The 22,880-nt window shown below is 38.0% G+C and overlaps 1 protein-coding gene across 9 annotated transcripts in view; it reads right to left on the bottom strand.

The window, feature by feature from the left end:
• The window catches only part of st18 (ST18 C2H2C-type zinc finger transcription factor), a 101,752-nt gene continuing 78,872 nt past the window's right edge, over positions 1-22,880 (bottom strand). For 7 of the 9 annotated variants that reach the window (XM_035431020.1, XM_035431022.1, XM_035431027.1 and 4 more), the window contains 14 exons: positions 22,464-22,556; positions 20,558-20,766; positions 19,525-19,721; positions 16,476-16,703; positions 15,458-15,570; positions 12,294-12,356; positions 12,097-12,165; positions 9,698-9,760; positions 7,586-7,666; positions 5,454-5,675; positions 5,098-5,186; positions 4,592-4,695; positions 4,072-4,215; positions 1-2,999 (listed from right to left, as the gene is read on the bottom strand). In XM_035431020.1, coding sequence (XP_035286911.1) covers positions 2,859-2,999; positions 4,072-4,215; positions 4,592-4,695; positions 5,098-5,186; positions 5,454-5,675; positions 7,586-7,666; positions 9,698-9,760; positions 12,097-12,165; positions 12,294-12,356; positions 15,458-15,570; positions 16,476-16,703; positions 19,525-19,721; positions 20,558-20,766; positions 22,464-22,556 — 1,816 coding nt within the window. In that variant the 3' untranslated portion in view covers positions 1-2,858. The remainder of the gene's footprint in view (positions 3,000-4,071; positions 4,216-4,591; positions 4,696-5,097; positions 5,187-5,453; positions 5,676-7,585; positions 7,667-9,697; positions 9,761-12,096; positions 12,166-12,293; positions 12,357-15,457; positions 15,571-16,475; positions 16,704-19,524; positions 19,722-20,557; positions 20,767-22,463; positions 22,557-22,880) is intronic. The other 2 variants (XM_035431021.1, XM_035431023.1) reach the window with 2 other exon arrangements.

Raw genomic sequence — 22,880 nt, 5'->3', positions numbered from 1 at the left:
GCCATTTAAAAAGTTTATTTCTACCATACACAAACTGTACAACACAGCGCATATCTGTTTTTTTTTAAATAGTAAAAGTATAAGGACTTCAATATATAAACTACTTGAAATGAAAAAGCAGAACTTTGTAATTAAAAAGAAAGAAACTAATTTACAATACAGATTCATAGTACCAATATCGTTCGACACAAAATCCAGGTCACATTACAAAACACATCAAGTACAAACAGGGAAAAAATAAATATTCTTCACAAAACTTCCTGAGCAAACAATGCGTGGCATATAAATTAAATATTAACAATTACAAATAAATAAGCAGAATTATAAAGTTATACACTGAATTTCAACAAAATGGTTAAGTTTAATTTAATAAAATTACAGTCTATGAGTTGATTCTTTTTGTATAAAATAAAAGCGCTTCATTGCAAATGTTCATTCTGTTGGCAGGTTTTATAGTTGTAATTCATGTGATTCAATTTCAACGGCACAAAAGGAGTAGCCCTAATCTAACTTAAAGCATAGCAATCATTGATGAGAATCCTAGAATCCAATACAAGCCTGAAAAATTTTGACAAAACTTAAACATGATTTATAAACTCTAACATCAAGGGCTCTGGACTTGGAAAAAAAACAAAGGAATTTCTTGAATTTCTTCCCCTTTTTTCTTGGTATTTGTCACTTAATATTTACAAAAGTTAAAAAGAAATATTTGTGCAAAAAAGATGCAATCAAAGTACTGGAACACTTCTGAATAGTACATTACGAATAAATTTCACTTCAGTTGGAGCTGAATAACAATTTATTGTCCTTCCAATGTCTGTAAAATATCCCTTTAGACACAACAGGGTACAATAATACTTATGCATTTACTTTGGCTAATCTGAAACAATGTTTTGACTAATTGTGCAGCGGTATTTATTGCTTAAACATTTCTTATTGTATGAGAAGAGAAATTATTCCGGGCAGAAATATGACTTGGTAAGTATTGATTAAAATAGTGCCATGAAAGTCATACTGACATTCTGTAACTTTAGAGTCCTTAAAGGTAAGAAACCAGTTACTGTAGGAATATTAGTACAGGTATATACATTATAAACACACTGAACAGGAAAAAAAAATACATTGTACAGTTATATTCTATTATATATGGCTGGCTAACTTTTTATTTAGTAAGGGGAACTGTAATGAATTTTGTCTTCAGTGATAAAAACAACAAAAAAAAAGAAATCAAACTTTGGTGGTTGCCTTTCCATGAAGAGAGCCTTTGATGTGATAATTAAAAAAGAATGGGAGATTGGTACTACGGGGAGTTATTTTCATGAGCCAAATAATATCAATCGTATGTCATTGTCTTGCAGGCTCTTCCTCCAATACAGTAGCAGCCCATAGCTGAAACCACAGGGTCAATCCATTTTAAATACGTATCTTCCGCCTTTAACTCATTTGAGGTAGTATTACTTTCTGTCATAATCTGGGCTTTTTTTCAGGTTGTGTGACGAAAAAAGTAATGCTGCCATAAATTCGTTTTTTTTGAGTGTAACTTATTGCGCAAGTTCTCACCACAGCGCATAAAATGAACTGACCCTGGCGCCAGCAGTACTTCCGCTGTGCTTACATACAGTATATGAAATGGTTTATAGACAGTTGCGCACCCAAGCTAGAAAAAACATCTCTCACTACTTATTTCTTAAAAAATAATTGTACTGTATAATAAATTAGACACAATTTCACATAATACTATCGTACCACAAAACAGAGAAAACTATATTTCATGTACACATTTACACTTAGGCACATATATGCACACAAGGGGTGTGCACACAAAAGGCAGTTCATATCAATACAGTTTAGGAAATGAACACAGTTACAGTTATAAATTTGCAGTGTTATATTGTCACCTTTTTTCTTAGCAGTTATGTTCTAAGGGCTGAAATCTGCATGGATCACATATTCAGCGCATCAAAATAACTTTAATATGGTTGCATCTTGTCAACAGGTCATTCTGGTCAAGAGTACTAAACTGATATTATTTGACACCAATAACTTTAAAATGTGTTAAAAAAGATAATATTAGGAATTACATTTTCTTTTATTAGTACTCAGTATGATGTGTCAATGTGCCATACATTTAAACACAATTTTGTTGTTTAATATTAACCAAAAACCATTAAAACAATGGACAAGTTTAGATTATTTTGCATGTGTTTGTAGCTACAAGGAGTTAGTCTATTTCCATCCATTACTTGTATTGGGGATTTGCACACTTATCGCCACCAGATGGCAGCACTGGCCCATGTTTCACGGTAAAATGACATTACATAATGTTTTCTTTGTATTACAGTAATAAAGAGTTCTATTAAAATAATATTGACGTGGAAGGTGCTATAATGTTATATACAATGTGCAGAAAGCATTTTTTTTTTGCTGTCCAACATATTAAGCTGGCAACTGGGTTACTTTAGAGAAACTGTACAATTAATAATTTTTGCTGTTAAAATATGGTAGGAATAAATAAAAAAAACTATAAATAAACAAATAAATTAAGACAATAAATAATATTACATTTTAGCATACATAAATATAACAAATACAGAATTAATTGACCATAAAACTACATAAAAACTAAGTGCAAGGGGGGAAATCCACAAAAAAAGAAATATATTGTTGTTTTAAAGTCCACATCCTATCACGGCTGGTATTGGTACGACTTTTTTTCAGTGCAACGTGTATGCTGTGAAACGGAAAAGCAGTTTCAAAAGTCTTTCAAGGACATACAACCAAACCAGACATTCCCATAAGGATCTATGCTCTCAGAAGCATTTTCCTAACACAGAGACACCGTACGCTCACTGGAACACTCACACATGAATGCCCTTCACTGCTTGTTTTATGCTTTCCAAAAGAGCCTTACATTCAGGAGAGTAGTCATGTTCTGAGTTGTTGTACATGTCTGTCAACGTGTTCACATAAGCTTCAAAGTTCTGCTCACTTATTGGCCCCTGAAACAACATTAAAAACAGTCTCTGTTAAAATGTTAAAAGGCTGAAGTAATAAATAAATAAATAAATAAATAATACACAAGGCTAATACATAAATATCTGCACTAATTATTCAGTGTTATTAACCAACAGAATAAATACAGTCCAGAAAAGCTGGCAGTTATTTGGTGTAAAGTTATTTGCCTTTGTGCCGGTAATGCAACGTCCATCTATGGTGTTGAATATGGCCGCTGTAATTGCCACAAAACAGGCTTTTGTTAAATACTGGACCAAGAGAGGGTATTTCTGACACCAGTTGCTTTAAAAAAAATGCAAAACAAAAAACAAATAGCAATAAAATCTAATAGGCTTAGCTGTTTCTCTGCCAGGTTTCCAAAGTGAGTTGTTCTTGTGCAGTGTGATTTGCAGAGTACATATCCCTGAAGCAGGCATGGCAAATCAAAATAATAATAATAATAATAATAATCCATCCATCCATCCATCCATCCATTATCTATACCCGCCCATCCTCGGCAGGGTCGCAGGGGGTGCTGGAGCCTATGCCAGTGTGCAATGGGCAAGAGGCAGGAATACACCCTGGAGAGGCCGCCAAACTATTGTAGTAATAATAATAATAATAATAATAATAATAATAATAATAATAATAATAAACTTTACTCCAGGCTCTGCTTTTCGTAGTGTTCTCAACATACTTTCCAATTAAGATAAATACAAAGCAGATAACCAACAAATATCAATAAAGTTGTAAAAAATGACAAGAACAATAACAATAATAAAATTGATAATAAATAAATAAATAAATAAATAAATAAATAAATAAATAAAATCCTGAACTTAGCAAGGACAGAATGTAAAAACACTGTATAAGTAAAACACTGTGGAAACCGTGTTCCTTTCAATGTCGAAGCACAGTTAATGAATACTGATTGAACTAATGTTGTTTCAGGAATATCTGAAGTATTGATGTCTGAAGTAATGGTAGTGAGGTATTTCTCCTGCCGGCGATTAGAGGTGAGAGGTAGGCTTTGAGAAAGTGGTTAGGGCGTGAGTGTGGATTATGAGCGTGTCATACCATTTGGGGGAGTTGGATGTCGGTGAGGCTGTTGATTAGGGCCTGGCTCAGGCGGGCCAGCTCTTTCAGGAGGCTGTCATTGTGTTGCTCGATCATCTTGTTCTCCTCCTCGATCGTTTTGAGGTTGCACTCCATCGACGATATCTGCCATTAATGACGAAACGAGAGGCCAATTCCGTCAAACCTCCAAAAAGAATACGTTACCCACGACTCCCCATCCCGTCCTGTTTTGCCACATGCCTCATAGCCTCGGAGCAAGATGGGTTTAGTCATAAACAGTAGGCTGAGACAAGGAATAATTACCGCTGGGTCAAGCTCTTCCAAATTCGCTGGCATATTACGCTGAGCCGAGAGCCACTTCTACCTGACTGCGCTGACGCCTGCTGGTGTTTGTGAGCTCCCCCCAACGCCCAGCCGCACACGCAAATGCGTCAAACGGAACACAGTGCATCTGATTAACTTTTCATTGATGAAATGCGATGAGGAAGAAGAGCAGGTGGAAGGCTGAGACTCTGCTCACCTGCGTCTGCAGCTGCATCATGTCGGCCTCTATTTTCAGGTTGGACTCGTTCAGTTCCTTGATCTCGTTGTCCAAGTCCTGCATGTCCTCATTGTTTTCTATGCCTGTTTGAAAGCACATTTTTTTTATTTCAGCTTTACACATCTTTTTTTTTTTTTTACTTTTCCCAAATTTCACATTATACAGTTAAAAATATGGAAATATATACAGTATGGTATGTATGTATGTATGTATGTATATATATATATATATATATATATATATATATATATATATATATATATATATATGACTGTTTGCTAAACAGCACGTTCTACCAGACCAGGAAGAGCAACAGTGCTCTCTCAGCAAACAAAAACAGACGGGAGGTTAAGTGTTCCTACAGATGCAAGTTTACATTATGGCCACACGGTCCCAAAACTCATGATTTCAAAGGCTTGAGTGCATTAATGCTGACCTGACATTAATTTCTGTGCCTGCTGAGTAGGAATTTTTACAGGGCTTACCGCTGCTTGCTTTCAGTTTAATGGTCATCATCTCGTCTCCTGATAGCTTCTTCTTGATAGTCTGGGCGTTCAGCGGGCACCCAGACAAACTGCTCAATGAAAAAGTCCATGGGGGAGAAGAATTAATTCACATTTAATCAGATATTAATGATATTTACCATTGCGAGCACAGCTAGAGGTATTAGCTCCTCTTAATTGACACCCTGTTGATATCCTCAGTAATGACCTCTGAAGTGCTCAACAGAAAACTGTCTGGCCTGAGAGAGCAAAGCAGAAATGAGAGGGCAGCCCTTCACAGAACAGCGAAAGAGAGAGAGAGAGGGAGAGAGCGAGAGACAGAGAGAGAGAGGAAGTACCTTCTGTGAGTGACAAACACGTTATTGGCGTGACCCAGTCCATTACAGCCGGGCAGTGGACAGTGGGGCAGCTCCTGTTTGCAGACTTTCCAGGAGAAGGTGGATCCATTAATAGAGCTCTCCTTCTGTCTCTTGGCAGCGATGGGGCAGCTTCCTGCGCTTCGGTGCGATGTGTATTTACCCGATACGTGCCCTTGGCCATCGCAACCAATCACCGGACACCTAGAGGAGGGGGTGGAGGGGATGGGGACCAGCTCAGTACAACTGTCTACTTGTTCATTCCTTACACATTCTGAATTATTGATATGGCAGATAATGCACAAAGTGTTTGCATTACGTGTTACTCTGGAGCGTCGAAATAAAAGGGCGCGTGTTCCTAGCATGCTGGGTTGCTTTGAAAGCACGCATTTGTTATTTATCAAAACATTTTCATAAAAAAATAGGTTTTTTTGGAGGATTTCCCCAGCGGCTGCCCTTGTGTAGGAGAACGGGGATACGCTCTCAAGATCTGAGGACTACCGTTTGCATTTTAACTAATGCATTGTAATTAAACACTACGCATTATCCACTGTGTAGGTATGCACAGGATGAATAATGTACCCTCACAGGACAGCATGCGCTGCCATATTGTATGAGCTAAGATGAGAGGTGCATCTAATAGACCTGCAATTTCACATCATCTTCAATCAGGCAAGGCTTGGAGGCTGTATTCATCCTGAGGCATGGCGGTATTCTATGGTATTTCCTGAGGATATGTATAAATAAAACACATACAGTTTCTCTGTTGGATAGCCACCTTAATCTGTATTTCTCCAGCTACAGTTGTGTGAAGATTTGAGATGATGCAGATTTGAGATTGTCACTCTTGGTGAATTGACTTGGTAACAGTAACCAAGCTCTTCACAAATGCACTTAGTAGATGTACAATTTGATATGAGCCCACTACCTCCAATATCCCATCATGTATCGGACTGGAAGAATTTTCAAGCCATTAACCAGATTAATCCAGTGAAATGCTGATTAAAAATGTAGTCAAGTAAAAACACACTAAATACACAAAATGCGTATCTGCCAGCACAAGAAAAAATTATCTTCCTGTTTAAGAGAATAATATTCTGATTAATGTTGTTGATTAGACATTTTTTGGGTTTTCAGGGGAAATCTTGATAGCTGCCAAAAAGAAGATTTTTGTAACTTCAGGAAGGGTACACTGAGGCCTAACAAAAGGGGTTAATCGATTTGGATGACCTATCGGCTCTTCAACGTCGCACGTTTGTGGCATGAGAAAGATCAACAGACAGAACGCTCCCAACCCATGACACGGACTAAAAGCGAAAGGCTGTTTTCAACCACAGCTTTTTTTGTTTGCTTACAGCGCGGCAGCCTATCAGAGCTAAGAGGATTGCGTGTAATCGTCGCTGAAGGCACACGACTTCGACACAGGTAGCCGCCGCCGCGTGCATCAGATGCGGCAGGAGAACGTATGAACCGCGCCATATGGCCACTGACATACAGTAATCTAGTACAGTGCAGATGTACTGTTGCTCTTCCTTTAATATGCATGAGATCTATTCCAGCCTAATTCCTAAGCTTTTGACCCTGCATTAGTAATTAAAAAGAAAAAAAAAATCTGCTACAGATGCAAAAGTAAGGAGAGATGCTCGTATCTGACTTTGGAATTATGCAGCAATCAATTACATTATTTCTATAATAACATTACACAGAGGGAACTTTATTTGAAACCATTGAACCTTGAGCTGAAGCTGTGATGCCCCGTTCTGGCCTTTACTGAAGCCCTCCCACCTGATGTTTTGTGAACATGAACTATTTTTTCCGAATTGTGGAACAAACAGAACACTTATTGAGACAACTGTGGGGAAACAGAGCAGCTAACAACTATTCAAAGCTCAAATGGGACTGAGCGTTAATTTGCTAATGTTTATAAGCAGCCATTAAAATTTCCTTTTAATATCAGAATGGATTTCTGCCTCAAAACCATAATCTGTTCCATCTGCAGATTGCAACATTAATTGGGGCTCAAAAAAGTTGAGCAAAACAAATGGTATCATTGTAACAGCAGATCGGGGTTTGTTGCACAGGTAGCGAAGCCGAAAGAGAAAGCCTGGTCTTACTTAATGTCTTGCTCGTCCTTCTCCTCTTTGTTTGGCGTGAGCTTCAGGCCTCCTTTCCTGGCTCGTGGGCAACCTGACAAACTAGAAGTGATTACCGTAAGGTAAGCCATAATGCCTTGGATTCATTCATGGAACAAAATCACTGTTCACAAAACAAACAAAAAAAAAATTATTGTGAGAAATGCTAAATTCCTGTTTTGGTGACAAATGGGGCCAAAAACACATTAGAGGAAAGATACGTCGAATTGATTATAGTACAATTAAGTTCTCATGAAATAAAATGACTTTTTAAAATTAAAGTTAGGCTGCAATTAATAGTATTTCAGTGTATTTTTATTTTTTTTTATTAAAATTTTATTTGGAAGTAACCTGCTACCATACTAGTTCACTATGATTGCCAACTTATTTTGCATTTGTCTAGATTATTTGCATCTCCCAAACTTAAACATCACTGTTAGCTATAAAATCGATTATACAGCGTAGACTTCATTCAATTTGCAGCCACCACAGCTAATCACCACCAAACCAGTGTATTAGCATGGTTTGTACAGTGGTTTGTTTGTTGGTTAAGCCATTTAAACATGGAGCTAATCTAGGCAATAAGGTAAATATGGAATATCACCATATTAACTGATTTATTCGTGACACAAGATGGAAAATCCAAGTTTATGCATTCTTTAGATCTGTCATGCAAATTAAATACTGTATTAGGAAGACAAAATTGTTTGATTACTCAAAATAATACACTTTTTTAATGCAGTAGTTAACTGCAGTTCTGGCAGAACAACTGCACTGACTACACATGGAGTCACATTCACTCTGGGATTAATCTTTTGTAAAAATCCAAAATGAGTCCCAGCAATGTACTACAGCATTCACGATACGATGTTTTTGTGTCCTTTCAATCCTCAAATTAAAAACCCCAAATAATAAAGCATTTCTGTTCAAACAGATGTCTGCCTTCCATTACAAAATGAAGTACTAAACTTCTTTTATTTTCTTCTTTTTTCCATTGCGACATTCCATCTCCATTTACTCTTAATTACTTGGATTGCCTGGTTGCAAATGTAAGCCTGTCCCATTGCTGAAATATTCACTGTCTGCTTGGAAGGGTGCAGACTAGCCTGAGTGTCTTCCAAATGTGCAGCCAGTGGTTGTTGCCATTTCAGACACAAGTGGGATTTCCAATTGAATGTAAAATACTTCCCTCTCTGGTTTTAATAACTCATAATATTGTGATGGTCTCCTACACTTTATCTCCCCTTCTCGTAAGCTTAGTTCTCTGTGATACTGAAATATAAAATAGGAATATTTCTAGCTTCTAGCTTCTAGCTTCAGGTGTGGTTAGGGGCAGATGCTCTATTTCAGATTGTTTTCTCTTAACAATACAATCATGTGTGTGTTTTTGCCTTTTAAGCAGTAACTTGTAAGTACACAGTAAAAAGTACAGTGTTGGTTCAACTGTAATAGACGTAGTACACATAGTACATATAAGTCCAGAGTACATTTTATTTTCCAAATTTGGATTTCCCAATTACAAATGTACACCTGTTCCACCACTGTGACATCATCCACCAGTTTAGGAGAATACGGGCCGGCACGCCTGTCCACGTCCTTCCGCTGAGCTGTGCGGCCAAACCGCGAACTCAACTCAGCCGCCGACCGCAGGTGCCTAACTAACCAGAGAAGTCGCTATTGCACAATGAGGCAGGAAATCCCTGGCAACTAGAAGCCTCCCGCACTGGTAACGCTCTGACCAATTACGCGTCACCCCTCGGGACTCCCGGCAACAGCTGCCGCTGGCACAGTCAGTATCCGATTCCAGATTGCGGAGCACATCGCTGCATCAATAACCAGTGCTTTAGCTGGACACATCACCTGAGAGCCCCAATAAACTAGTTCTTTTTAGGAGCCAACACATCTGGTTCTGGATCACCTCCAATCATTTTCAATGCAAGGTGTGGATTTTGTACCAAAAGAATTATAATAATTACACAAATTATTATTGCAAATGCAATGCCTTCACGTGTGACACATCTTTTTTTATTTTTTTATTTTTAGAAAATGCGGAGTTCAATCATCGCTGTCCTTTTTTCTTGCCGTAGACCTTACCTCCTGTGAGAGGCATAGTTTCCAGTCACATGACCAGACCCGTCACAACCAGGTGTTGGGCACCTGCGGATAAAGAATAGGAACAGATGTACTGGCAGATCAGTCGATGCAATCTAAAAGAAAGGATTCTTTTGTCAGTTGGCCTTTCTAAACGCATTTGCATTATGGCAGTTATGTTTAAGGCTACGATTTTTCTGTAATGATTGCAGATATTGTGAAATAGAGGAGCCAGACAAATGAGGTGCCAGAGAAATTCCAAGCATAAACAAGCATATGACATAAGAAAAAAAATAACACGGAAATCACTTGTACAACATTAACTGAGTATACCAATATATTATAGTGCAGTGTGGACGGTGACAAATGCTTGTTTAAAAACAAAAGGTCTGGAGTTGATTTTTGGTATGGAATTTGCATTAGGAGTCCTGTTTGTTCCAGTTGTCTGTGAACATGAGGACCAAAGCAGTGTCAATACCAGTAAAGCAGGCCATCATGAGGCTGAACACTCTGAATAAATCGATCAATGTCATACATTAGGTGTGTCAAAATGAACAGTTTCCAACTGTCAGGCAGATCAAGAACACTCCAGGATCTACTCAGATCCAACAAAATAACTAATTGGATGGTGCTTCACCTTGCAGCAAGACAGTGACAGCAAGCATGGTGCAAATACAACCAAGGGTTTTTTCAGGGCCGGAAAGTGGAATGTTCTTGACTGGCCAAGTCAATCACCTTTCCTGAATCCAACTGAACTTGCATTTCACTTGCCGAAGACAAGACTGAAGACAAAATGCTCCCGAAACAAACAGGCACTGAAGATGGCTGTAGTACGGGCCTGGCAGAACATCACCAGGGAAGTTACCCAGCATCTGATGATGTCTATAAGTCAAGCAGTCATCGGGTGCAAAGAATTTGCAAGCAAGTAATAAATATGATGACTTTATGCTAATTTGTGCAATTAATTTTCCTCCCTAAAATGGGGGATTATGTATAAAAGGGCTATGATATCTACATGGATCGGATATAGATGTTAATATATTCTAATTAAAGCTGATAGTCTGCACTTTAACCTCATATTCATTATTTCATTTCATATCCAATATGCTGGAGTACAGAGCCAAAACAAAATCTGCATCATTGTTCAAATACAATATTTACAACAGCATTGTATATACTGTAAATATGGCAAGCTACCTAATTTATTTATTAGCTGATTGCGATACTTGACCAATTATAGCTATGAACAAGCTACTGATTAACGGTACAGTAAAGTTAACACTATGCTAACAATTTGACATACCTTGGCTAACTAACTTTGTGATTTGTGCTTATGTTGTCATGCGCTATATTGCCCTGTGAGTGGAACTCACACTGCTGTGTGGTGGTAAGTCATTTTGCGGTCATCATGGGCACAAGTGGTTACAGACTTCAGTGTCATTTACTCCTGCTGTGAATAATAATAATTGGTGAATTCAATGGAAAATTATGGAAATGTAAGCTGTTATAAGCACTTGGAATTATTGTGATTGAAATGACCACTCGAAAATAAGTTAAAAATAAAAGAAAATAAGCCCTTTTTGTTTGAATACATATGTTTTTTTTTTCTGTCTTGGATGCAGATTTGACTTTATCCTGTGTAATGCACCATTTACGTTAGAGACATGCTGGAGATGGATTTGGATTCAGCAGGTTCATTAAAATGTACAGTCTCTGTTTTATATATGCAGAACAAGCAGAGATACACAGAGCCAAAGTAAGTAGGCGTAATTTTCAGTACCATGAGGCTAATTTGCACAAACTGACATCTGTCCAAGTATGATCTAAACCAAGATCCTGTGCTCCAAGATAGGCCAACTTAAGTTTTCAGTGCAATTTATTTGATTTAATATGGTGTCAAAAGGAAAAGTTGGAATATTGGTCTGGTCAGCAGTTTCCTTTATCAATTATTTAAAACTTAGACAAGAGCAGTCAGGCTGAATTTCTCCATTGATCTTTTGCATAATAAGTAAAGAGTGGAGTAACCAGGCTTGCAATTTCTTTCATTTATTTAAAATAGCCTGAAAATGTCTTGAAAGTTTTAAAGATCAGTGGATCCAAATGCATTTGGTTTATTTAATCAGGCATTATGAACAGGCTTAGGGATGTAATGTGTGAAACATGCAGATAATATTCAGCAAAGGTCAACACAGGAAAGGGAAAATATGCACATAATTGCTGAAAAGGGATCAAATGTACAGGTCAAGTTTCTCCAGCGTCATCCATTACATGAGTTCAGAGCATTCTGAAGTAATTTCTCCTATATTAGCACTTGGGGTTACTCAAACCTATAAGGAAAGAGGTATAACTAATTAACTAATAAAAATGTGTTTAAAAAAAAGAATATCTGTGACTATACATACTTGAGTTCCTGAGAATTGGCAGCCATCAATGACTTGAGAGTCTTGTCAGCCAATGGACAACCAGAAACACTGAAAAAAGTTAAAGCCATATTGATTATGCCTCTAAAAATAGATGTTTCTCCTGTCGAAGGTGACAGATACTGATATTTGTCTCAGCAAAATTAGTCTATAGAGTTACAATGCTTGTCTCTCGTTACCTTCGATGTGAAGCATAATTTCCTGTGACATGACCACTCCCATCACAGCCTGGAGTTGGACAGCTACAAAGAAGCAGAAATCATTAGCATTAAAACACAGTACATTATATATGGAGAGAGATGAGTCTCAATATTATTGACAAATGCGTTAATCATGAACCATAAATAAGAGGCACATCACCACTGTGTTTTACTACCCACAAACAAATATCTGTCAACCTGTGTCTTGTAAATTGTCATTTAATTGAATGTGCGCTGATTAGTACAAATGCACACATATTTGTGAATACAAATCCCTTTTTCACAAATGCCTCATAATTTTTTTAATGAAAACCCAAATATATTTTTACATTTTCTATGTGTATTTTGAGCAGTATGACATTTTCAAATGCAAAATTGGCTCGTGAAGTGTTGAATTTGAATTTGTAACATACACGCATTCTGTGAAGTAAGTTTGTGAGTTTCCTTTAAAAAAATGTATTTATTTTGAGACTCTCCTTTCGCTGTACCTGCTCCGCTATCCACACACAAATGTCTACTGATCCACACACAAATAGGTGGCTGTCTTCTTCTGTGGTGGTGGTGCTCAACAAGGAAGCCGCTGATTAAAATTGGGCACTAAAATCATTAAACACAGCTTAGAAAGATATATTTTCGTTTTCAGAAAAACAAAAACCTATTATCACGAAAAACATGACCAGTGTAGTTTTTACCAAATTTACTTAAAAAAAGGAATCAAATGAACCAAAGTATCCTACGTCAGAACCGTACATTTGTATACATCGGTGTGGAAGCTGAAATTAAAACCGAAAAAAAAGTGCAACAGCCTGGATCATGGTAATGATGAATTAAGCTGACCTAGCAACAGTATGTGTATTTGACTTATTTTAATAGTTTTTTGGACAACAACTGTGTTCTATGACTACTGGGATGTCCTAGACAACCTGGATTTTTTCTATTTATTTATTATTTATTTATTTATTTATTTACTTTGATGCAGTGTCCCAGTCATGGAATCTAAATGTGCTTGAAAACAATTTTTTTTTTTAAATTTATTTATTTATTTATTTATTTATTTATTTATTATTATTATTATTATTATTATTATTATTATTATTATTATTATTATTATTATTATTATTAGTGCTGGAAAAAGCTATTTTTGTGTAATGCTATAGGCCATAACCACAAGTTCCCGATGCTCACATAAAATGTCCTGGAAAATAATACCTTGAAAACAGTAGTAATCAGGCTTTATATCCCATGGTGAAACAACACCGGCACCAACCAATAATGGAATCTCTTCTGCTGTGCATGAAAGCAGAGTGGTCGATAGTCCCTTTAATTATGTAGAACCTGCATGATTTGGGATATGAAACGTAACGTTACTAACGTTAGCTAGGTTAATTGCTTCATTCACATTACCCTGGTATATAGCAAATACAGTGAAACCACAGCCCTAGCTATAATACATAATATTGCGTAAATAACTAGTGGTTTCACTGTCTTTGCTGCAAGACCAGGGTAACATGAATGGGGCAACTAGTAACCTAGCTAACATTAGCTAACAAATTTTGCATTTCATATCCCAAATCATGCAAGCACTAATCTAGCTAATGTTAACTAATATTCATTTCCTATCCCAAATCATGCACGTTCTATATAAAGGGACAACCAACCTCTCTGCTTTTATTCACTGCATATGTTTTTTTTTCTGTTCTTCCATCCTGGCACACAACGAATTAGGCCTGGTTCCCATAAAGGCTGTTAAAGCACTACCACAACCACAACCACAAAAGAAGACTGTCACCTATTTGTGTGTGGATCGGTAGCTATTTGTGCATGGATCGCGATGCAGGAGCAGCAAAAGGAAAATAAAGACTTTTTAAAAAATAACAAAGAACCTCACAAACTTACATCACTGAATGCACGTATGCCACTTGATCTGCAAACACAAATTCAACACTTCACAAGCCAATTTTGCATTTGAGAATGTTTTACTGCACAAAATACACATAAAAATGTAAATATGTATTTGGGTTTTCAAATAAAAATTATGAGGTATTTGTGCAAAAGTGAAAATATGTATTCATAAATATGTATACAATTGTACAAATCAGTGCACATTCAATTAAATGACAATTTACAAAACACAGGTTGAGAGATATTTGTTTGTGGGTAGTAAAACACAGTGGTGATGTGCTTCTTATATGGTTCATGATGCGTGCATTAGTCAATAATATTGAGGCTAATCTCTCTCCATAATTGTACTATACTCATTTTTATCTCAACCAAGTAATAGCATGTACATTGAAATATACGTTTAAGGAGTACATATTGTACATCACTGTAAAGTTAGTATAGCAGGAAGTTTAGTAGAAGAAATGAATTTCAAGAGACAGTGTCTGCCTTTTGAAAGTGTCGTTAAAAAGGCAGGTGGTGGTTTTACTTCTTATGCTACAAGGGTGTGATCCCAGATTGTAAAAAGTGCATGGTTCTACTGAGCTTAACCAATGCAAAACATGCACAGTCTAACTACAAAGTTAAGAGACTTGTAAGCTCAAATGAAGGTATACATACACATAAACTCACTTTCAAAAAGATACATTTCTCCTCCAAATGAACCTGCAGATACACCAGTCACAGTAATGGATAACGTAGTCGGTATTGTACATTTGTACAGTGTGGACGTTTCTCAATTACTGTCTTAATTACTGTCACTATAACCTTTACCATGAGTTGGACATCTATAAAAAATCACTGTTGATTCGTAGATCATTTAATAAGATAAAAAAACAGACAGGCCCGCTCAGATTTAAACTCACATTAATAAATGTGTTACAAGCACATGGTTCATTACAAAAAGGCAAAAAGTGTAATCCACTAAACCTTTCCAGTGTTTAGAGAATTATACCTCTGCACTGAACCCAAATTTTACTGCGACCAAGAGTCTCACTGCAAAGTGTTTCATCTTTAAATCAGAGGAGCACATTTGAAGTAAACGTCACATTATTTTGGATTCCAAAAGACAAATATATTTCAGTATCACTTCAATTTGTAACTCGAAGTTGGGACAAAACACCACATTTAGAACAGGGGCCTCGTCTTCTGCAGACCAGTTCAGGTGTGTTCAAATGGAACACTTCGTAATCGCCGCTCTTTACCTCATCAGTTCTTTCTTTGCGTCTCTGGAGAGCATCTTGTTCTTGGGACTGGACATGGTGACATCTCCAGGGCACTTTCTGTCCTCAGGGACTGAATGCTCCAAGTCATCTTTCTAAGAGACACAAGGCATGTCTTTTTGTAGACATCCATATCACGTTGGTTTCACAATAATAATGAAATATTGAATAATAATGAAAATAATGAAAAATAAAATGTAAAAAACTTGGGGACACAAAAAATAATGACCTTCTAATAAAGGCTAGAAAAAAAAACACAAAATGTGGACGAGTATCAGTGCACTTAAGCATACTTACAGTAAACCATACAACCGTTCAAAGACACTCTTAATCCATTCAGTATTTATGATAAACAGTCCTAATGCAAAACCTTTGGATTTACTTTTTTGAGAAGGAATCTGCCAAAGAGCACCAGATGCTGCAGAGAATTAGAAAGAGAACAACTGCCTAGTCTGTTTAGTCGGATTAAAATATGAAAAATCAAATCACCTACAATGTAAATGGTATCCAAAGATGCAAGCTTGACTGGAAAGATCAATTTAGTAAACCTATTGTGGCAACAAAGTCACAGTGAACAAAAGGATATAAAATGTTGCCCAGTTTCTGAACTCACTAATGCATGATATAGGTTTATTGATACTTTTGTGTTGTGACTCACTTTCAACAATCTCTGAAACCACTTCATTTTAATATTCATCGCATCTTTCATTAAACAGTCTGAACACGAACAATAGCTCATATTTCATCAGGATTTCATTTTGGAGACAAAGAAAGTGCATAACCCTACATAATACATAACAAATTGCCTCTCAGAAAACCTCTGGTTAATTCAGTTCCGCGGATGGATACAAAGTGGACTTTAAACAAACATTGGCTAGGTTGTGCAGTTGACGTCTTTTACATGCAGATCCATTTCAAATGTCCATTTTCAGTAAAGCAATAAGCTCATATGTCATGTAAGCTCATATGTCTTAGTGCAAGCACTTTCTCTGTCCTTTACCTCTTTGTCCTGTGCAGTGTGTGCTTTGCTGAAGTTGAGAGGCGTGTCCCAGCCCTCCTGCTCGCACAGGGCCTGGTAGAAAGAGGGCGTGATGCGTAAGCTGCCGGACTTGGAGGGCGGAGTCAGAGCTTCTCCGGAAGGCACCGTCGGCACTGCTTTTACTCTCTCTCGGTTCTTCTTCATGCTCAGGTCCAGAGTGCCATTTTCATCCACCTCTATGAGCACATCCTGCATGCAACATTGGGCCTGTCAGCTCACTAACACACCAGCTACTGGGAAAACTTTTTAATCAGTTACGCCATTTCTTCAAATCAATATAAAATACACATGCACACGTGTGCGCACACACACACACACACACACACAATAAAATAGAATAGAATAGAATAGAATAGAATAACTAATTTTCCCAGAGGGAACTACATTTCAAATATAAATATACATATACACACACATGTATATGTATAAGTGCCAGTATAATAGGTATATTTTGTATTTTACTTGCAGTTTAAAGGAACATGAGTGCTTAGTAATTGTGTGGGATTCTGAATTTGTTGTCGTAATTGGGGGGAGATATGGGTAATTCAGAGGTATAAGATTACCAGACTCATATTACATGTACTATCTCCCATCGCTGAATGTTATTCCACAGAAGCAATGCATAAAATACATTTGAATATTGCCTGAGAACAGCAAATGGCCTGAAGTTAGTGAATGCAGACTTTGATTATAAAAGATAAGCATGTGCATAATTCTGTGGCGCAGATTGCTTCTGTATTGTTCTCCGGTGACAGCTGTGTCATCTGTTTTCTAGGACACACTACCAAGATGGCATCTGGGAGTGCTGGTTTTAGGTCATTGCCATCAAATACAAATTAAAAAGCTTAATGTAACATAAGTTTTATCACCAACAGATGTGTATTGAACTAGGTGTTAAAAATGTTCGGGGTGGTTGATGCCGGGGTTGCTATTTACGCTGTTAGATGATGCAAAAATGCCGGGGGAAAAAAAAAGATGCAGATTATTCCACACAATGCGTCTTGCTGCACCTCTGATCTATTATTTGACATAAAAAGGAGTCTTTCAAATTCAAAATGACATCTTTTATCCATTTGAATTCCACCCTGTGCAAGGTGCTCAGAACGAATAAACGCTTTTCACCGGATTTGAAACAGGGCGTGCTCTTATTCGCTATCTCAGAAGATGAAGCTAACTTAAAATGCAACACATCAGGCTGGGGTCAATGGGCATTTAAATATCATAATAATCAGTATATATTCAGTGACATTATTCAAACATCAATATAGTCAATATATATTCAGTGATTCTGAGAATTCTTTTGTAGCTGTCACAGTCTCTCATTGTTGCTGTGTATTAATCCCTAAGTACTTCCGCAATCTGTTGCAATGATTCCACAGCACTGAATGCTCTATGAAAACTCAATTATACATGTAGTTTTCCGCTTATAAAAACAGTTTTCTAAATCCGTTTTTGGACTGTTTAGATGTTTATATTTTAGTTTTTTGTTATTTTGTATTTTTTAAGGAAATACTCATTTGGACAGACAAGGAAAAGACCGAAGTTAATAAACATTTTTTTTTTCATTCAATGGAAATGAACCTGCTTTCCAGGAAATGCTTGCTTCATCACTATGCATCAAGGGAGTACACGTCTCCATTGGATTGGATGGATGAGATTTCATTCCTGTTTAACACACAGATAATCCATGCATCTGTGTTCCAAGTTTTAGCTCCCTTCACTCCATATGCTCCGCCTCCCCATGTACCACAAATACAGGATATTCCTTAAGCCATTTTGAGTTGGAGTAGGGCACAATAAATACGTAAACACTGTTTAATTCATACAGCAGGTCCTGAGTAGGGGGCCATATGCCTTACAGCCTGGGCTTTCAACAGGGGGTCCTTGACGTTATCGTAGGGCTTTGATATGCAATGATTATATTTAGATTTTGGAAAATATTTCAAAATATAACCCATTTAAACTCAGGAGAGGGTTCCCCTGGATGCTTTCTCGTCTGACTCAGGGTCCCTAGAAACGGCTGAAAGCCCCTGCCTTACAGTACCACTGTAGAAGCAGGATTTAGAACGCGAGCAAACCTGAAGCGGATAAGCGTTTGGGACGTCCGTGTTTTTTTTTTTTTTTTTGTTTTTTTTTGTCGATACTGTGTATTTGAGATTTCACCATTAGACCAATTCACCACATGAATTGTGACAAGAGGCCATTTCTGTTGGTAAGAACCGTCAGGGGCTGGAAGCGGTGCCAAAGCAGGTGCACGGAGAGAAGGGCCCGCTTGGGTCTGGGCTCTATTGAGGAGAGCGCACAATCTGTGCTCTTATGAATGGAGGGGGGAGGAAACCAACAACAAAAACAGCAAAGGATTCAGAGCCATGAAAAGAAATTTAAAAAAGGGTCAACTTCTGAAAGGGCGAATATTCGACGGGGCGTAGGGAGATTTTCAATTTGCGTGAGTACCGGGGAGTTTAAAAAAGGGTTAACTTCTAAACGGGCGCGTATTTGATGGAGAGTGGTGAGATTTTCAATTTGTGTGAATAAAAGATTTCAGTTAATGAATGCTTCTGCTGATTGGTTTAATCCACTGAAATACTTTTATAGGCCATCTGATGGAGATGTGCAGGAAAGGCTGATCTGAAAAGGCTTATCCAGGATAATATCTTACTGACCAAAATATCTTCTACCATCTGCAGCACGGCAGACTTTCATACAAATATTTAAAGTTTTTTTTTTTTGAACATGAAGCATTAAACCACAAACTATACATAATAAAAAAGAGCATAATGGGAAATTGATTATGGAAGCCCATTGTGTTAGTTCGTCTTTTGATGTAAGTACTAGTGTACATTAAAGCTTTATAGGTAAACCTCTTGTTTTTCTTTCACCAGAGGCATAGCTCTCTTTGCCAAAATCGGTCCTTTTGATGTTCCCGGGTGTTTTATTTTTTCTGCGCAAATCAGGGATGCTTTAAAATGGCCGCACTCAAATATCTTTCCAAGTAGACTAATTTGATTACCTTTGTGGAGGGGCCCAGGGGTCTGGCAGCCATGGCGTCCATGTTGCCGCGGTATCGTGTGGACAGGTTGAGGATGGCTGCAGTGGCGGCGGTGGCTTGGAGCTCCTCATTCACTGGGTTGTAGTGACCAGGGCTGTGTCCTCTGGGCATGGCCAGTTGACCGCTCGGGGTTATGAGGCAGGGGTACTGCAGAGTTTCTGAGAATACACACATGACGCACACATGGACACACACACACACACACACACACGCACGGCTATGTTAAGAGATTCCAGTGAAACTAAAATAAATCACTGTACACACCCATAGTGTGGGACTGAAAGGAAGACCTTCGTCGATCGTGGTGTTAGTCTGTTTCACAGCATTTTATTCAGGGTGAGTCTGTTTGGGTTCCTCCACCATATGAGAAAAGATAAACTGCTCCGCCCAACAATGACATGAACCTAATGCCAGCACACGAGAAACCCTCCGAGCCACTTCAGTGTCACTTCAGTGTCAGACTTCTGTGACACTGGCTGCAGATCTGATCACTGGAGGTCATCCCCAGCAGCTTGCACAAGACTCAAAATAAAAAGAAAACTCTAACAGTTTAATCACTGCTGCAATAAAAGCTTACTGTGTAGGGGCGTAATAAGGTCTGCACACTTCGTTTTGGTTAAACTGAACACCTCATTTGCACGGCCTGTGTTAGAGGCGCTGATTCACGCTGCTGCAATACTGGGTGAATCCGCCCTTCGGCATGGGTTTGGGGTCAGGTCCAATAACAACAGATGTACATAAGGTTTGTACCTGTGAAGACCTCACACAATTCAGCACTAACAGATTGCAATGTTTTTGCAGTGTTTAATTCAGAGCTGAGGACTCAGTGCAGGATTGGCTAAATGCATCCATTACATATTTACAGCAGTGTAATTGTGCCACAGAGCAACGCGGAAGAGTTGCGGCAAACCGAAGGAAACTCAGCTGCATTCATACGTGAAACACAGAAAAGAAAAAAAGAAAACGCATGTAAAAATGCATGTTGAAAGCTCACGGTCAGAGAAGCGGGAGATTTCTTGGTCCTGGCAGGCGGGCATCGAGGGTTGTTTGCCAAAAACCTGCGCGTCGAAGCTGGCGTAATCGAAGCGGATCTTGCCGTACTTGTCCAGGTCCTTGGCAAGGTTTGCTTGGAGGGTGCTAACAGGGTGGCCAAACCTGTAGTTATACTGGTTAAACTCAAACTTCTTCATCAGGGTTGGAGGTCTGCAAAAAAAGAGAAGACAGGCATGGGGGTCAAATATGTTTACTTTTAAATAAATGGGTGATTTTATTTTATTTTTATTTTATTGGAGTCAACAAAAGTTCAACATCGGCAACCATTTTTGCTCTGTTTTGCCTGATTATCTGCCTGATTAGAGGGTGTGCACTCTTTATTTAATTGACATTGAATTAGTTCTGGGGGATGTATGTAGGATTTGATCTGTACTCAAATCTATATTAGATTTATGTGCAAACCCAAGGTTATTAGGTTAGAGTATTTGAGTAATATAGGGTTAATATGAACTGCATAGATTCTTAATGGGTTGTAACCTTCAGAATGATGGGGATCTCTTTCATTTGTTCTTGGTGAGTCATTATGCAAAACTGTGTTTGTCTTTCGCAATTGTAAGATGTAGCAACAACCAAGGCCACATGCCTAACAAAGAAAGTACTTTCAAACTGAAAACATTTGATTCATTACATAACTGACATTTGATGCATCACATGCATAAATATAAAAGCAGAAAAAAAATATTTTCTGGTAGTAGTTCAATTAAAGACCATTTTTGTCTCACAATGATGACAAAAGGCACAGGAATTTCCCAAGGTCAGAATTCACCATTTTATGAATGTTCTCATTTACTAAACAGTAATCATAATATGCTTGATCCTCTTACACTACATATCATATCAAAGTCACTGTAAAAACCTTTGAAGTATCAAACACAAATATACCTTAATTGAACTAATTACAATTAAATGGCAAAACAAGCACAAAAATTCAGAAATTCTGTCTCACAAGGAAAGTTACATACTGGAGGCCTTGAACGAGGTTCAGGATTCTGCAGTCATTGCACAGTACCATGAGAACATAGCTCTGTGTTCTTAATTTTAGCTATGGCCATGGTCAAAATGGCTAATCATTTTCATCATCATTGTTTGCTGCGGCCTGATCATGAAATATTCAAGCCAATGAAATACATCAATGTCTGTCCATAAATTCTAGTGCCTGATACCTAGCGAGGCTCATCGTCGGCATAGTGCCCATCTAATTAATTTAGTAAGGGTGGGCAGTGTGCCCGCACTGCCCGCTGGGAACATGGCGCCCTAATGTTTTCTTTTTTTCTTTTTTTTAAACAGAGGAATACCCATAATACCTTAGAACTACTGGGATTTTCAATGGTGCTTTTTGCATCAGGCAGAAACCATTTCTGGTTGAAGGGCTTTGATATACAATGCCTCTTATGCTGTTATGAAACACTGCAGTTTTGTTTTTTTTTCACTTACTTTATCTTGTTCTCTTCATTAGCGATGGCCAAAAAACATCAACATTCCACATTCAGTTGTAACAAACAACATTTGTAAAATGTAGGCAGTAAAATAAAAATAATAATTTTGACCTTGATGTGAAGCTCAAATCCTTCTTATTGAGTCACATCAAAGGAAAATTCCTCATCTAAAAATACCTCTGTCTTCCAGCAAAATTTAACTCCTATTTCAACGCTGGAAGTCAAGCACATAAATGCTTCTTAGCAGCGGATTTGAATTTTAAAGGAAAACACTATGGACCTAAGGTCTTCACTTTGTGTTAGAGGTGGCAATATACTCCATAGGCAATACTTACCACACACCAGGAACATTAAGGGCTGGTGTTATTATCTTACCCTATCAAAGAAGGAACTCAGAAAGCAGTGACCCACCTGGAAAGGCGGTCAGAGACCTGTCCACACAGGGACACTTCCTCCTGAGGCTTTGTGATCTTCCCCGCAGCGGCGATGGGGCATCCCGAGAGGCTGGACAAGCACAGAAAAACATTATCATACCCGCAGGCACCGGCACCTTCGATTCAGACAGAAAAATGCAGGAGAGGCAAACAGTGAATGAAAAGGAAATGGCGACTGCACAGTCGCAGCGCTCCTGAAACACTGCGATGCAGCTCTGACCCAACGCTTTCAGGTCTTTCACCTGCTCTGAGTTTCCTCAGCCCAAGGGGAGGAGAAACGTAGCTTTGCATGGCTTTGCTTTGAAATATGATTGTGTATGTTTCAAACCTAATGTCTTCATAAAGTTGGGGGATTCCTGTGGAAAAGGTCATTACGTTGGCCTTGCCCCAATCC

Source organism: Anguilla anguilla, chromosome 8 (genome assembly GCF_013347855.1).
Source record: "Anguilla anguilla isolate fAngAng1 chromosome 8, fAngAng1.pri, whole genome shotgun sequence".
NCBI classification, from domain to species: Eukaryota; Metazoa; Chordata; class Actinopteri; order Anguilliformes; family Anguillidae; genus Anguilla; species Anguilla anguilla.
This window is presented reverse-complemented; position numbering and strand designations above follow the sequence as displayed.